At 40.0% G+C, this 17,339-nt stretch overlaps 1 protein-coding gene across 4 annotated transcripts in view; it reads left to right on the forward strand.

Annotated features, from left to right (window-relative positions):
• SH3KBP1 (SH3 domain containing kinase binding protein 1) overlaps positions 1-11,547 on the forward strand; it is a 218,864-nt gene extending 207,317 nt beyond the window's left edge. For all 4 annotated transcript variants that reach the window (XM_051633386.1, XM_051633468.1, XM_051633557.1 and 1 more), the window contains 5 exons: positions 2,862-2,971; positions 4,320-4,445; positions 6,822-7,093; positions 8,459-8,522; positions 10,478-11,547. In XM_051633386.1, coding sequence (XP_051489346.1) covers positions 2,862-2,971; positions 4,320-4,445; positions 6,822-7,093; positions 8,459-8,522; positions 10,478-10,519 — 614 coding nt within the window. In that variant the 3' untranslated portion in view covers positions 10,520-11,547. The remainder of the gene's footprint in view (positions 1-2,861; positions 2,972-4,319; positions 4,446-6,821; positions 7,094-8,458; positions 8,523-10,477) is intronic.
• The last annotated feature ends 5,792 nt before the right edge of the window (positions 11,548-17,339 follow it).

Below are 17,339 nucleotides of genomic sequence, written 5' to 3' on the forward strand. Positions count from 1 at the left end.
ATCATTTTAGTAGATACCACTTTACTAGATGGGAATTTTCCTGAATTAATGCCTCAAAGGTGATGACCTTGGAAGGTGTCAATAACCTTAGATGCAGAGCAGATTCGAGAGCAAGAAGCACATCTAAATAAGGAGAACAAACCAGGGGATAAAGGGCATATGGAAGCACTGGAAATGGATTGGTTATTTTAACATTATACAAAGTGTTGTCCGCTACATTTAAATATAATTTAATTTATACTATCAGCTGAATGGCTGTGATTTCACTAGTTTGGCACCAGATTTTAACTATGGAGCCATTCCAGCCCCTGCTCTGCTCTTTTTTCAAAATTCAGTTCAGGTATAGACTGCTTTAGTTTATTTTTCTATATATCAAAAATGCATTCAGAAGTGAAAAAAATTGAGGTTCCCCAGTATTTCTTGATAGTAGAAGCTTTGCATGGAGATGTCGATCTTTCATGGTATTCATACAATCTGTGGAACAGGTTCTATCTGCAAGTGCTCATGGGTCTCAAGGACACTAATTCATACACTCTATATCAATACATTTTACAATTTGAACATGAGTATTTTACTATTCTGGTCAAAACACAGAACTCTAGGTAACTATTAGTTTGTTTAAGCCAAAGAATCACACTGAATTCATGTCTTTGCTGTTTTCTGCACTAATTGTTTTCCACCATAGAAGGGGCAACAGAGGGAGGGAACTCATGCACTGGAGCCTTCCTAGGCTGTAAGACGACTTCAGCCAGTTTGCTGCCTCCCAAAGCAGTAGTCTGCTCTTTCTCTCAGTTTTTGTGTCAGTCCTCTGGTACTGATACTGATCCTTCAGCATAGGTGTTTGTGTGGCTGGGCTCATCCTGTTGGAAATGAGCAGAATTTAAAACAAAACAAACAAGCAAACAAAAAACCTCAGGGAAAAAAAGATAAGAACAGTTAGGAGTTAAAGAGTGGCTGGGACAAGTGGCCTACATTTGTACTCATGTATGTGAGCTTCAAATGTTTATAGAGAGGTCTCTATGTTTGATGGCAGTATATTCTTGCTGTGCAACTTAACAAAGTAATGCCGTGATTAAAACGAAGACCATGCCTTACAATACATCACTGATTTGCTGTGTGATCTTAAGTCATTTTGCTATGTCATACATAAGCTTTAAACTGGATATTACTGAAAACCAGCTCTTTTTTTTCCCCGGAAAATATTTTTTTTACTTCCATTTCTTCTCTCCTGAAGCCCTGAAGTTCTGTAGGACTCCAGATAGGTTTTGTTCAGTCTGCTAAAGCTAGCTCATTTTACTTTAAGAGCACTGTAGCATCACCTGATATGTTTGGTGCAGTTGAGGCTCCAGATTGCCAAATTCCCGTTGTCAGTTTGTGACCTACCTTTGGACGTGAGTTGCAACAGTCAATAAAAAAGCAATGAGAGAAATACTTGGTAGAGGACAGTGAGGTCACTGGTTATATATAGGAAGAGTTGCTCCAAAAATAGGGTAGTATTTGAAAGTGAACAGCCTTAGACTATTTCAGGGCTATTGAAAGAAGTCTCTTCTCTTTTTTTTTTTTTTTTCCTTCCTTTCATATCTCCCAGAGATGGAAGAATATTCCTGAATAAGGAATGTCTGATGCTTTTTACTTCCTAGCTGCCAAATCATGAGTACTTGGAATCAGTTTAAGTGGCCTTCAGTGCATATAGTTTATTGCACAGGCCCATTAATTAATTTGGTTTTGTGTTGTGTAATTTTGTAGGATGATTGCAATACAGCAACAAAACTCAGGCTTCAGAGATTCATTGTTCTGTAGCAGTTCTGAAAATTATGTGCCCAGTATCTCTAACTATTAACTTGAAAGCTATTTCTTCCTACATGTGTGCAATGAAAAATAGCCTCTGAATAATGAATATCATTGAAATATTTTGATTGTAGAGAATTTTGATTTATCTTGTCTGAAGTACTTCTCATATGTTTTCTGACTCATTTCTGCCTGACACATGCAGCAGGGCATTTTGAAGTGGAGGTGAATGAAACTGATATAACCCATAAAAATAGATGAATGGTGTTAAGCCATTTGATTCAGGCATGTAATCATGAGCTTTGGTATTCTTTCAGCCTTCACATCGTTCTTTCCCATAAACATGCTGCCACGTGGCTGGATTCAGGAAACACTTCCCTAGTGCATTTCACTAACCCTGAAGACAGTCAATACTGCATTGGAGCAGACGTGTTTTTCCTGGGCTCTGTACAGCTTCAGGAGCCTGTTGGAGTTTCTACTTACCATAACCTCTGGCCTACTGTAGGGAGATGTTCCTGTCACCTATAGCTACTGGAAGCTGTGCTGTCTTCAGCTGCAGGTGTCCAGGAACCTGCAGATCACTTCAGCTTGGTCTTTTTCACTCTGTGCTCCTCTAAGCAATTACAGCAGATGCAGTGCTGACAGTACAGATCTTGAGGCAACATGCTCACTGTCTTGTGTCTCCAATTATTCAGAGGGGAAAAAACCCACCAACTAACCCTTTGAATAGCAAAATTAAAATTCTATAACTTTATTCTGTGCCTTAGAATCCATGCTGTCATTTAGCTTTCACTATGCCAAAAACAAAGCCAAAGGCTCCTCTACACATTCCCCTCTGTTCTATTGTGTTTGAGATAGGAGGGTAATTGTACTTGGCAAAGGTGGCTGGATTACAGCTGCCTTTGACTTTCAGGTTTTTTTCGTGCCATCATGGGGGCTGAATGTGTGCAGAACACTGTGATACAATGGAGAAAATGGGATTTGATTTCTTTGAAATTAGGAAAAAAAAATGTTACTCTTTCCCTTTGAGGACAACTGCCAGAAAACCAAATCAATTACATTTTATTTTTAAGACTTGGAAGGTTTTGACTCTGTAATACCAATTGCTGAGAAGCTTAATCATCCAACTACAACCAGACCAAAAGCTACTGGCAGACGACCACCCTCCCAGTCTCTCACATCTGTAAGTTAATTTTCCTTTTCTTTTAAAAATATTTTTTCTCTGATTCCATCCCCCCCTCCTCCCATTTTTGTTCCCTGGTGTTTTTACTACATTTGCACAGCCATTTCTTCACAAGTATGGTGAGGCAGAGATGCAACTCAGGAAAATCAGTTTCAAATGTGTTTTAAATCTTGATGTTTAAAACATTCCCTCCCTTATAAGATTTGTACCCTCTTATTTGGGTGCTGCCAAGTATTTCTTGCCAGCCATGACTGAGTCCAGAAAAATCCTTTATAAAAATCTTTGGAATGAACTAGTTCGTGTTAAGTATTAAGGATTTTGAAAGTATTTCCCAAAAGAAGCATTTGCCTTGGTTTCTTTAGGACATTTACCAGATTTTGAGGACAAGCAGACCATTTCAGCCTTCAGCAGCTCTCCTTGAGCCATCATGTGTTCCTTCTCATTAAGCTCACAATTGTAAATCTAAGGTTGATCTAAATTTCAGTCTGTAATATGTATCTTCAGATAAGCAGGTTTCACAAACCATGCTTTGGAAACCACTGCTTAAGTTTTTAGTGTCTTTTCCTTTGGGGCTTGGGGTTTTCTCATTTCCATGCGTCTTTGCGTTCTGGAGTATCAGAAGAAGAGCAACTACTGATGGGTACCCATGTTCACGTGTCTGAAGAAAAACCAAGTGGAGGGAAACAAAAAGAATTATTGTGAAGCTAAAAGAACACAAAGAAGAAAACTTTCCAAATTGTCTACATACATAAATATAGAAACATAAAAGACAAGTAAAAAAACTGTTTTCCTCCTGCTGTCAAACCTATGGGAAAAGGAACAAGGAGTGGAAAGAAGCTTCCCTGTTTACACCTTGACAAAGAGGCCGTGCACAAGGCAGCCCTGCACTGCCAGCAGCAGCACAAGTCCTCTGAAGAGCAGCAAAGTGAGACTTGCAGTGAGCAAAGCCCTGGCAGAGCTGCCCAGGTGGCAGAGCTGGCACCCCCACAGCATGGTGCTGTGTCCTAGCCAAGTGAGGTACAGCTCTTCTTGCGGACAGGAGGGTGTTTTCATCTTATGATTTAATGCGATGCAAAGATGTAAATGAATGTTGAATGCAGCTCTTAAGTATATCCTGTTTCATTAATGCTTTGAAAGAATTCTAGCCTTGAAAATAGGATTTAGAAGGGAGGGAGCAAGGGAATGGGGGGAGAGAGAGTCCTGATTTTAGGTTACTTTAAAATGATAACAAAACAAAAAAAGTCATCACATAAATGCTTTTCTTCTTCTTTGGTTAAAATCTGGTACGACTAAAATATTTGATTTTTTTTTTCCCCCTTTTTTGTGCTGTGTGTGTTTGTCTACTTAGTCATCCCTTTCAAGCCCCGACTTCTTTGACTCACCAAGTCCTGAAGACGAGAAGGAGGAACATGTTTCCATTCCTCACAAAACTATTGAAATGTCAAGGAAATCAAGAACTGTTACAATATCACAAGTAAGTTATTTGGAATACCTCTTCTTAACCTCATCACATGCATCTAATTTTTTTAAAACAATATTCCAATACTTATTTTTAAAATTTAATTCAACAGTCACCTAGTTAGCAGCCTGTTAAAGAAGCTTAAAGTTGTAAAGGTTAGTAAAGATTCTTCTGTGTTTGAAACACTAGTCTTAAGTGAATTGCACTGTTAAAATGTCTCCATAACCATACTGTGAAAAAATCCTTCTAGTGTAAATACATTTCACAGAATCAGAGAAGCTAGGGAAACAAAGTTTAGAAACAAATACACTTGCTTTTACAGCTGTAAATTGAGTTTACATTAGAAGAGTCTGCAAGCTGAGAAAAAAAATACAAGTCTTTGATGCACTCTAATAGTATGTTAATTTAAATTTGCAAGTACAATCACTTTTTATACTGGTATAATTGTATTCATTTTACAGACTTGTGCCATTCTTACTGTATATTGGTAGAAAACTATAGGATTATAAAATATTACAGGAGTGTGTAGATGAGACTTTAGAGGCCTGAGCTATTTTCTAGCACATAAGGATACCTTTAATAATACAAATATTACATTATAATAGTGTAACAGAAGTATTTGAAGGTTGAAGTCGTGCATTTCTGTGATCAAGTTATAAGGATAATTTTTTGCTATATGGCTCCCTCTTCTGGGAGCACTTGCATTAAGGAGTACTCTTGGGCCAACACTCATTAAGTTACATGCTGGTATGCCAAGGCTGTAGATGATGTTCCTGTAAAACAAGATGACTGCTATCAGAAAGCTGCCTGAGGCTTTAATGTTGATAGCTGGTTAAGCTCTGGAATAAAGTGTTCAGTATGGATGATTCCAGGTTTGAACTCAGCCTGACCTCTCATTTCTCTCCAAAGGAAGGTTGGATCTACTGATATAAGGATTATTATCTGTGAAAGGTCTGTTTATTAGATACACATTACTCACACATGCACACACACACACACACACATATATAATGTGTATGTGTAATACTGTTAAGGTCATGTAGTCAAGCATCAAGATGTAGCTTTCTTGTAATTATAACACCATTTTTATTTTTTGGTCACACTTCCTTTCCCACAGAACACTTTTTTTTTTTTTTTTTAATGCAGTGCTTGCTCAGGACAAGTTCTGTGCTCATTCACATTTGTGTAATGGGAAAGCCTGTTTTTTGCAGAACTTGGTGGGCCCTTCTCTTCCTTCCCTGTCACACTTTCTCCTAATTTTCATCTGACCGATAACTTTTCTTACAGTAACTTTGCCTGTTAATGCTACCACACCAGTCCCAATGCCTTCACTTACAATGTCTCCTAACATTTCCATACCATTTTTCCTCATTATCTTAACCTTATTTGCCATTCAACTTAAATACTTATTTTCCACAGATAGAGTTGGAGGGTTGCCTAGAGCTTTTTCTTACTCTTGGCTGAATCAGATTTTCAGATAGTCCTGATAGCTGTTGTATAATGCACACATTAGCATTGCAAAATAACAATGTGATAAATAATTAAGACTCACCTTACTTTCCAGTGTGATAACTGTACTTGTACGCTGTTTTGTGTATGCAGTAAAGTAGCTGGTCATGTATAGTAGGCAGATTTCAGATTTTCTACACCTTGTCTAACAAGTAGAGCACTGGATTGCAATTCAAGAAGCATGGGGTCGTTCTGAGCTAACTTTCTGGTTCCAGGGTAACTAGGTTAATGCTGCATTTTTCTGTTAGGTTCCTGAAGGAATAAAGTTAAGGGGGTTCACAGAAGCTTCAGTTAACAGAGGACACAGTACAGTACATTTATTTCTTAACAATACAACTGCTAAGACATGGGATTTTGTTTTTCTATAATACAACAGCAAACGTAAGGATTATTTTGCTATTTTTGTAATGCTAAGGGCATTACATGTGACACATTTTTAATTTTTAAAAAATGTGAGTGTTGAAGATTCCTTCAGTGGTTATTTGATTATCATAAATTTAGTCTGCAAAAAAATATAATGTGCATTCTTAGCCATGCAGTTTTGTGCTCTGCGGGAGACATCCATGGTTGTAGGTATGTTCTTATAAACTTCTGAGAGAGACACTGAGCATCTTTCCCTGGTTCATTTCACTGCTACATCTAATACCTTGGTTGTAGCAACTGTGGAAGTCTTACTGAAGTGGTCTGGACCTCCACATCCCAAGTAAACCGCCTCTGATGCACATGTACAAAGATAATTACTGTTATATTTATCATCCTTCAGCCAAAACTGTTCATGTTTGATCACAGGACTAAAAGAGCAGCAAAATTCTTAATACTCGTTAGCGGTCTAATTTTCATTCAGTATTCTCCAGACATTAAATGTTATCCTTTATGTTGCAGGTGTCTGATAATAAAACTTCCTTACCTCCAAAACCAGGAGGTTTGGCTGGTAGCAGTAATGTACAACCATCACTATCCCCTTCACCATCACCTGGATTTCACTCAATTGCTATGGGAACAACAGGCCACAGGTCAAATTCCCCATCCCTGTTTGGTACTGAAGGAAAGCCAAAGATTGAGCACTCAAGCCAAGGCCAGACTGCCCTGGAGGAGCTGAGAACACAAATTAAGGAGCTAAAAACTATCATTGAAACCATGAAAGACCAGCAAAAGTAAGTACTGCAAATAACAACTGTAGGTGGGATGCATCCATTAGTGCATGGTGGTGGCAATTTCTTCTTGGCATATGTTACTCTGCACATTTGGACTTTGTGTTTGTGAGTGATTTTCATCTACTTTCCTGACAGAACACATTCAGAGATGAGAAGCTCAGGAAAAAAACCTGACACTGTCCATCTGTAACAGCTTTTTTTTTCCTGTGTTATAACTTAAGGAGATGTTTATTGGGCGTTGAAAAAGTTACAAGCTAAAAGCAGTCAGTAAGGTTCTTATATTGTTTAATTTGCCAGTAACTATTTGGGAGCTCATGCATGGATCTTAATAAGGGGTGCATTTGTTCTAGTTTTCATACAAATTACTACAAATTCCTAAAACTATTGAACCAATTTGTTGTTTGACTGTTAGCACATTTTCCCAGGAAGGCTGTACTGCAAAATAAGTAATTGAATTTTCATTGGGAAGTTTGAAGACCTTTGTGCTTATGACCCTGAAGCTTACTATTTTAGTGTTGGGCATTTCTTCTCTTTAGGCTGCTCATTTCTTAGGAGAAACTAGGGCTGGTTTGTAGCTTTTGCTATTCCTGAGAGTGTTTCATGGTTTGGAAACTAAAGCTTCACTTACCTTGTCAGTTGTGTGTATCACAGGCAAGAAAAACAGAAGGGGAAGCAGTGTGCAGAGGCTTTGGCTGAACAGAGGTCTCTGGGGAGTTTGGGAGAGGATGCAGGAGTGCATGGTTCAAGCTGACCCTTGCTCTTCTGGTCTTCTTGCAAGGGCTGCTTCCACCACCTGGTTTCTGTCTTATGGCAGGATCACTCAGTGTGTACATGGGCAAGTGTCTGCTCCTCATAACAATATTCCCGTTTCGCACCAGGGAAGGATATTTGGGATCATTAAGTTTTATAAATGAAGCTAAAGCTTACATAGTTACTGCTGGCATAAACAGCTTTTAAGTGGTTTAACTATGTGATAGCATGGGCAGGATTTGTGTTACCAGTTCCTACAACCCACCAACAGCCAATCCATCTCCACTTTGTATGGAAGAAAAGGCAAGAGGGATCTGGCACAGTGTAGATACAGCTAATGCAGAGCAAAGCCTGTGGATGCAGGGCTGTTAGGGGGGAATGTAATTGTTAATTTGCATATGGGATGTGGGGGGTGCTGTCCCAGAGTTTTAGTAAGAGTTTTCCTTCTGTGTAGTGTATAGCCTATAATGTACAAGAGTATCATGATTGTAATTAGTTTTTCAGAGGAAAACACATAACTAGTGAAACATGGAAGTACGGCTCCAAGAAGTGATCTTTTGGAGTTTACTAGTTCAACCATTTTCATTCCAAGCTTTTTTTGCGTTCATTTAACAGGAAAGAGATTAAACAGTTGCTCTCTGAGTTGGATGAAGAAAAGAAAATCCGTTTACGACTGCAGGTACTGAAATTATTTATAATGTTATGGAAGTATTGGCAGGTTTTCTTTAGCCTCAGGTGTGGGACATGAAACTCTGCTAAGATACTTAGATTCCAGGAATCAAAAACTACCAACATTTCTGAAAGGAATATACCTGTCCCCTTGTATTGCCAGTCTGTGCCATATATATTGCAATACTGGGTTCTTACTGAAAAGCCTGATCATTGTCTGAAAATTTATCAGCACAAGTAGACAAGTAAAAATAAAATTAAACACCATATAGCATTCAAACTATGATTTTTTTTTTAGTCTCCATGTTAATGGTTGGATTTTGTCACAAGTTAAGTCATATTTCTTTAGAATGGTTTGCTCTCAAAGCTTTATATTTTTAGTAGACTTGTCTAAGTGTTGATGTATTGGAATTATATTATTCCATATAGCAAGACTTTTATGTCAGCTTTACAGAATGTACTTAGGTTGTCTTTACTAAAGCATCCCAAACAATGTAAAAGAAGGTGCTCCGATTAAGAGCTCAGTTACTGCTGCCATAATTTGTATAGTACCTTGGCTCTAGATATTGTGCTGGTTTAGTCCTTTGCCAGGTAGCACACCACCCTGCCTGTGTGAGAGTGGTGGAGCTGGGCCCATCCCATTGGCTGGGATGCTTCAACATGGAATGTTCGTGAAATGGATTTTGGAGAGTGAGGTACTTCATAAATAGTTTAGTATTGATAATATTTTGGTTTTTTATGGTATAGGTCAACTGTACTTTTTCTTTGTACTGTTTTTTAATAATGTAATTTCATCAGGCTATTCCTGCTCAGTAAAGTGCCTGGGAACATGACAAAGGGTGGCAGAACTGGGGACTGTCAATCTCTGTGCTCCAGGGCTGCCTAAAGGACTTTATTATTGCAGCCACATAGGAGCATGGCTTCTAGTAACACAGAATTCATGCTCAGCTAAAGTTGAAATGTATTCAGATAAAATCAATGAACATTTTTAATAGTTGTTATTGATTCAGTCTAATAGGCCAGGCTATTCAGAGGTCTGGATTCAACTTCCAAGAACGGCTTTACCGATATAAGAGAGACCTGCACTGGTGGTTTTAAATTATGGTCTTCCAGCTGAATGCTTTTACTCCAGTTCAAACATTGCCGATCCTGGTAAACATTCAGATGCTTGCCGAGGTGGCATAGTTAGCTTTATATGAAGATAAGAGTTCAACAAACAAAAGTTGCATTAGTTGAAGAGTGCTCTGATAGTCATAAAGTTGCACCACTCTCAGTCCATGTATTAAAGAAGACTGCCTTGATGACACTGTACAGTTGAGCACTGAGGGTGTGTTTAAGTAAATCTAAAATCCCTGCCTCAGGGATTCCAGTGTCTGTCAGAGGGGTGAAGTGTACAACTAGGGGTGATGATGGTTTTAGCCACCTCCTTTTACCACACAGCTGTACATTTATGAGAGCCCTTAAAGTGCTTGGATGCAGACTTTATGGGTGCACTTGGAGTGATGGGTGCAGAAGGCAACCGCCATCCCTGCAGCAAGAACCATCCCTGTAGCAGAGAACAGTAGGTTTTGCTCATCAGCTACCAGTGTTCATTGTCAGCAGGTCAGTTTACTTATGCCAGGTGTAAGTGCAGCAGCCGCTGCATGGAGACAGTGCTCATCCTGCAAGTAATTCCTGGCTGCGAGCTGAGTGGCTTGTAAAAGTTGTAATTTAAAGAGTTTGAAAGGTTTTGTGGTACATTCAGGACTGTCCTTGTCAGGCTTTGAGGGGAGGAAGCCATGAGTTGTCATCTTACACAGCTGGGAAGGTCACCTTTCTGAAACCTCTGGAAATACAAGTCATATAAAAGCCATATTCATACATATTCAACACCTGTGGACAAGATGGAACGTGCTTTTCAAGAGAAATCAACTGTGCCTCGGTTTGTTAAAGCATCTAATTTAATCACTTTTTTTTTCTTTTCAGATGGAAGTTAATGACATAAAGAAAGCTCTTCAATCAAAGTGAATACTTGATAGGTGGAATGTTACATTATTCTCCATGACTGAGACTCAAATTTATGCCCCAGCCAAAATAACTTTGTGCCAAATGATTTAAGAATTGCCTCAACATCCCTTTATTTGAAGGATTAGCACAACAGTATTTGATAGCACAACAAAACTACCAACAGCGAGGACAAAATTTCCACCTGAAGCAGTGCTGTGTGGCACTAGTTGTGACTGAAATTGATCTTGTGCTAAAGGCTCTCTACTTCAAGATCCTAGGTGAAATGAAAACTCAGGCAGTTAAGTCCATAGTGGTACTATTTTGATGATATTTTTCCATGAATAAAATGTATTTCAGATTATCTGTTTACAAGCTTTATGATTTTGACTTTTGGTTTTTAATTGTCTTTTGTCACAGATTTTTAAATGTTTGTACTGCATATAGCCAGGAATGAATGTTAATGTTGGGACTAGAGGGATTATTTTTGCTTTGAGATAGAACAGCCTACTTTTTGTTACGGTTTTAAGTTCTGATAAATATGCAATTTTATGTCCCCAAATCCCCTACAATTTAAACTTACATTGTGTACAGTGATGTATTTACAAGAAGGAAACAAACCAACAGAAATCTGGTCTTTGCAAATGATTTGTGCCTTTCTTTGCCACACACTGACTGGAGCTGGTTGCAAGCCAGGTCTCCCTAATGTAGCTATCACAACAACTCCTGTCCCCTGTGTTGGGTGGAGGTCACCTTCTCAGTGTACAGCTGCTCAGTCAGTAGAGCCAGGCTTGTGCAAAGTGGCAGGACAAAAGGGCGCAGCTGAGAGCAGCTTTGTCTTGAGCAGCTGTGGCTTTTTAGCTTTCCTGGTTTCGATAGGCCTCTCCCTCAACTTGAATGTTCATCTCCGCTTGATTTTCATTAGACAATTTAAACGCCCGCCTCTGTCCCCAATTTTGCACAGAGTGAACAGAATATGCATTATTAAAGCAAAAGTAAATAAAAGTAATCTATAAAATATGAATAAAAAGTTGTATTATTTCATGCACAAAGTTCTCTCGTGTGTGACCTTGTTTCATTTCCTGTTTTTACGTATTGTTTGCTATGCTTATGGATGGATAGAACTTGTAGTCCTGTTTTTGCAGCAGGACTTTCCTTTCATGATTTTGTTGGACCTGATGGTTACTTCATTTCTTCCAGTTTCTCTGTTTGCTTGCATCCTCTGAAAATAAGGTGTCTCATTTTTCTGTTTGTGGTTTTGTGTTATTTACTAGCAGTGGAGTATCTCACACCTTGTCAGCAATCTCTGTTAAAGCATTTAAATAATGGATATTTTTGCACAGGGTGCAGTGTGTGGGTGAGAGATATATTGGTGATGCTTCAGAGCGACAAAAATACCCAAACAAACAAAGAATCTACTTGTCATCTCATCAAATGCTGGAGCTGGCCCCAGCAAGCTTATACTGTATCACACCTAAACACCCTGCCTGCCAGGAACTGGGTAAGACGTGGTGTTCCAATGGCAGGTCACGTTCACAAACAGTTGGCAGACTTCCCATAATCTTTTTGGTATGCATAGATATATAAAATACACACTCCACCATTCCCAAATCTTGCTTTATGGGTCCCAACTGGTAATGCAGAACTTCACGGTTGGGCTGATTTCCTCTGTTGTGCTTCTGTTGTAACAGAGATGTCTGAGGTTGAAAGCTTGGATAGTAGAAATTGAGATTTTATTTTATTTTTAAAGTCCCAATACGTTGCTCAACATGCTAAAATAGAAGCACTAATAAAAATATTTTATCATTTAAATACTCTTATTTAACATTTCTAATTAACTGCATTAAAATATTTTTATACAGAGGATGATAGTGCCATCATAGCTTTCCAGCAATAAAGATTTCTAGATTACTTCCATATTTTTTGTGACGTTAGTAGCAGAGTTAGGAGAACTGAAGGAAATGAGTGATAAGGAATAAGAATTCTGTTGGGAGTTTGTAGTCACACATTTGCAACATGCATCCAGAAATGGACAGCTGTGGCTTTCTTATTGGATCCCCAGAAAGAGTTAAGCTGTTGCATCTGTGGTAAATAAAGTATTGATTCCAGAGTTGTATTTCAGAAATACAAAAGACTTCTCAGAAATGTTCTGTTTTTTACAAATGAAAGTCTGAATTTGGCATGGAGTTTCCTTAGATCAGCTTGCTTGCTTTTTTTTTTTCCTTCTGTTGAGATGATAACTTGTCATTATATAAATGCAAGTTAGAAGTCAAACATATCACGTTTTGTAAAAGAAGGTTAAGATGCTGTGAAAAGGCTTTGGTTTGAAAGCTTATTCTGGGAGAAGAGAGTTTGTAGAAGTAGAAGCTCTTCTTGCTGGGTTTCATTATAATAGGAAGTATTTCACATAGCACGTGGGTTTTCTCTTTTTAAAGAGGATCAGTTGTGCATTAAACCTGTGGATATAAATTTCTGCTTTTTAAAATGCTTGGGTTTCTATTTAAAGAAAACCAGAAAATGCTGGTGAGCTACAAAGTGACTTTGATAGGAAAATAATTAAATATTGTTGTTTGAGGAGTTGTGTAATAAGATTTTTCATTAATATGCACATACCGGTCTTGTGGTTGACTTCTGTTTATGTGTAGAAGTCAGCTATGAATCATGAGGTTCATGCCTTTGGATGATAATATTCAAATTCTTTATTTGGAAAATGTTTAGGTTACTAAGAAAACAGTTTTATGTTCTTTATATGTTCTTTTTTTCACCTCGAAAATGGGCGAATGTTTCTTAATGTGGAATCATAGCACTTAGCACTTTAAAGTTTTGCATGGAAATAAGATGGTATTCAACGTGTTTATTAATTTTTATTACTTAAATTTCGTCTGTGTTTTCCTTACTAACAATCCATTTGTGAATGAGCACAAGTGTTAGATGAATATGTTGTTACGCTAACAGGTCAAAGTTGACCTGTTATATGCAGTACATTTTTGTTTCTAGGCATATGATAGCCAGCTGCCAGTAAATCTTGTGCCAGCTACTTTGTGCATGAAACGTCCAGAGGAGTGCTGTACTCTGTGACAGCCAGGAGTGAAATTTGCACTGTGAAAATAAGGTGAGAGAGGGTGCTGTAAAAAGACACCCTCAGAAATTCATGTCCCGCTGAAGTTAGAGAATCATTTCCCTCATCTTCTTACGGTGATGACTCGTGTGAGTGGACCCTGCTTTCTCCCTGCTCACCCTCCTCACCAGGCTGCCCTGCCCCCAGGGTGCCTGCCTGGGGCAGCAGCATTACCAGCTCCTCTGCACAGCTCCCTGTGTGCGGAGTCCGTGCAGGTGCAAAAAGAAACTTGCTGCTGCAGGGCTGGCATGGCATGAAAATGTCTGGTGTTCCTGCGAGTTCCTTGGCTGTGCCACATTGTGGTCATAACCGTGCTGACAGCTCTCACTCTTTTACCCTCCGTTTGGGGCTTTTGTGCTCCCGTGGGCTTCTTTTGGGAGGGGGGAGTAGGCTGTGGTCAGAGGTGCTGCAGTTTGTGGGTCCCACAAATAAATACCCAAGCACCAGAAGTCAAAGAGTGAGTACAGCTGTGGGGGTGACGGGCCCTGCTCCCGCCTGCCGGAACAGCTAGCTGGCAGTCTCTGCTGCAGTACAGGGCTGGGAAGAGGTGTGAGGTCTCTGGTGTCAGCTTCTCTGCTGTAGAAAGGACACTGGGGCTGGAAACAGGACAGAGGCACATTGATGACGAGAGCATGAAAGCTGGTTAGAAAGAAGGAGAAACATTTCGTAGGGGCAGGCTGTGATCTGAAAGGTAGGCAGGAATATTGCTTAAAAGTAGAAACAACCCAAGGACTTGGCAACTTCTGGGTTGAGGAGGCTTTTTGACCATTTGGGAGTGGCAGTCACGCTGTGCAGCTGCAGTTCCCCTAGGCTGTGGCAAGGAGCTGGTCCTTCAAGCATTGCCTTCTGTTCAGGGTAGTCCTTACCCTAAGAAGAGCTGGAGAGGGTGGAGCTGAATCCCCATACTAAACATCGGGTGCTTGTATCCATGGTTATTAATACCCTTCAGCCAGAAATTGGATTTTGCTTGGCACCTTTGGCCTCAGCTGACTCCTGAGCTGGCCTCTGAATTAGCAGGTGGTTGCACATGCCTGGGATCGTTCACCCCCAGCTTCCTGCAGCTGCTTCCCTCCTCCTGCCCTCCCACTGTAGTCCCTCTGCTCCTGCCTGGAAGAGAGCAGCTGAGGAAGCAAAAGATATTTTAAATGTCCACAGGAAGCTGCGATACTGTGTGTGCTGCTGGGGGCCAGAGGCCAGAAGTCCAGGCCACCCTCCCCTCTGCTTTCCACTTGGGTAATGAAGGTTGTCTGACCCACTCAACACACTGTCAGGTGTTGGCTCTTTTAATTAATATGATTTCAAATTCTATGCATGCACAAACTTTTACAGGCAGCTCAGGTAAAGCTCTGGCAGCCTCATGAGCAGATACTTGAGAGACTTTCATTGTGCTGCCACAGTCAGGCTTTACTTGAACCAGTGACACAGCCGGGTTTCCCCTCAGTGCTCACAGTTCCACTGTTAGACAATGTGGGGTTTGGAGTACAAATAAGTAAACTAACAGAATGGCTTTAATGCTCTTGTGCATGAAAAAAAAAAAAATTAAAAAAAAGGGATGAAATGTTGAAATTATTACCCTACAAACTGTAATGCTGTCTTAGTGTATTTTAGCAAGTTAATTAACTATAATTCTAGACAGATCCCTGAAACCATGAGAAAAATTTTTCAGATACATTTCAAAGGTTAAGATAGGAAGGCAGTACCTAACAGTGTCTCTCATCCTCTCGGATAAGTAGATTTTGAACTCTCTTCTACATAGCTGATAGTCACAAGAGAACATAATTGGCTTTTATCATTACGATCTTAGAAGTCCCAATAGGCAGTATTCTTGGAGAGGAAAGCTTGAAAATTACAAGTTACAAAGAAAATTTGGAAGAATGACCAAATTTCACAAGCAACTTTGACTATTAGGACACTAAAGAAGTGTCTGTTCTTAGAAGTTTTCTGGTAAAAACCCCTTCACTTCACACCCAGACCTAGCATTTTCATTTGCTGTGGGAGATAATTTTCCTCGGTACAACAAGTTCTTCCCTGTGTGCTTCAAGCAGGCTTATGCAAAGGGACCCATCAGGGTGCTTTTTTCCCTCCTTGTGCAATGCAGCAAGAAAGAGCTGGGGATTTTGTGAGAGCGCCTTTTAGGAAGTGAAAATTAAGCTGGGCAGCTGTCCTTGCTACAGAATGACCCATCACTCGGGTTTACCCCCTTCTGAGGAGTGTTTTCTTTGTGAAGGGCACAACAAGGGCAGGAGGTGGGACAGGTCGCACAATCTGTGTGCTGTGCTCATTCTCCTAGCACAAAGCACCAAAAAACAGAACAACATCTTAGGATAAATAGATAAGTAGATGCACCTGCATGGCAATTGCTGCTGCTGAATAATTTGGCTGCTCTTGATTCAAAGAGCTAAATGTACTGAGCCCTGCTGGAAGCAGAGATACAGCCATTTGGCCAATAAAAGCACAAGTCAGGGAGAAATATTACATAAATTTTAAGACCTCAGCAAAATGCAGTGTTGGCTGGAGAGAGCTAGTTCATTAATGGATGGCAAGTCTCTCACCAGAGGTTCAGGATGTTAGTGCTGTGATTACACAGTTGTGCCTGGCGGGTGTCACTGATTGCAGGGGAATGGAAAATTTCTGATTCTGTGACCTGAATCACCTGTTCACCTCAGAAACACAGCTCAGTAACCCGTGCTCGGGGAGCTCTAACACAAGAAGAATGCCATGTTACTGCAATGGCTACAGGCTTCAATCTTAGGCCTGGTGTAATTGAGATATGTTAAAGTCAACAAGGCTGGTTCAGTCAAAGTGCTGATTCAGAGCTCCCAAATGTCACCAGTGCAGCAGGTACCTGTCACCAGTGCACTAGCTGGAGCAACACCTCTCTTACCAGCTATGTGCAAGTCTGGGGTAAGCCCAAGTTTCTCCCACTCGCATTGTTGCTCACCTGCCAGGTCCCTTGATTCAAACCTCCTCAGCTTTCTCCTGCATAATTATAACCAGCAGCAATCTCAGACTCTAAACCTCCTCTTGTCTAGAGGACACCTTCCCGCTCTAGAAATGTATGTCTTAGCACCCTGTTGACACATAGGAAGGGAGCTGCCCACCTAAGGATGCAGTCCACCACCTCTACCCATGTGAAGATGCTGATGCTGAATCTCAGGTAAGCTAGTTGCCTTCTGCAGGCTCTAGTTCTTGTTTTTGTGCAGGCTGGACTCAGATGTTGCTGTGCCTCTGTTAAAACAGTAAGCAAACATGATGCTCCACAAGTTGGTTTCATGCTGCAGTGGCATGCATGTGCCACATGGAAATCTGCACCTTGTTGATCGTCTCACTTGGGGATATAAGAAGGAGTATTTGACATTTGTCCTACATGCCTTCGTGTGCCAAAGTAATAACTTCTTATTTGACTGCTTTGTTGCTGTGTGAATAGTTGGGAACACTCCAGAGCAACACTGGTTTTAAACTTCTAGAGAGAAAAAGTCTGTCAGGTAACAAAAAGGATTGCCTTTTCCCACTGCTTCTGGAAATCTTACTGTTATCAAGAGCTAAACATTCTTTTCTTCAAATACCAGCTGTTTCTAGGAATTTCCCTCCAAAAAAAAAATTGAGTAGATGCTTCTATTACAAAATTACTAGCAAAGCATGTACTGATAGCTGTGAAAAGGTCAGGAATGATCTGCACCTTCTAGGTGTCTTAGATTAGAAGAGGAAGTGAGTTATTATTTAACT

The sequence above is a fragment of the Apus apus genome, chromosome 1 (assembly GCF_020740795.1).
Source record: "Apus apus isolate bApuApu2 chromosome 1, bApuApu2.pri.cur, whole genome shotgun sequence".
In the NCBI taxonomy this organism is placed as follows: Eukaryota; Metazoa; Chordata; class Aves; order Apodiformes; family Apodidae; genus Apus; species Apus apus.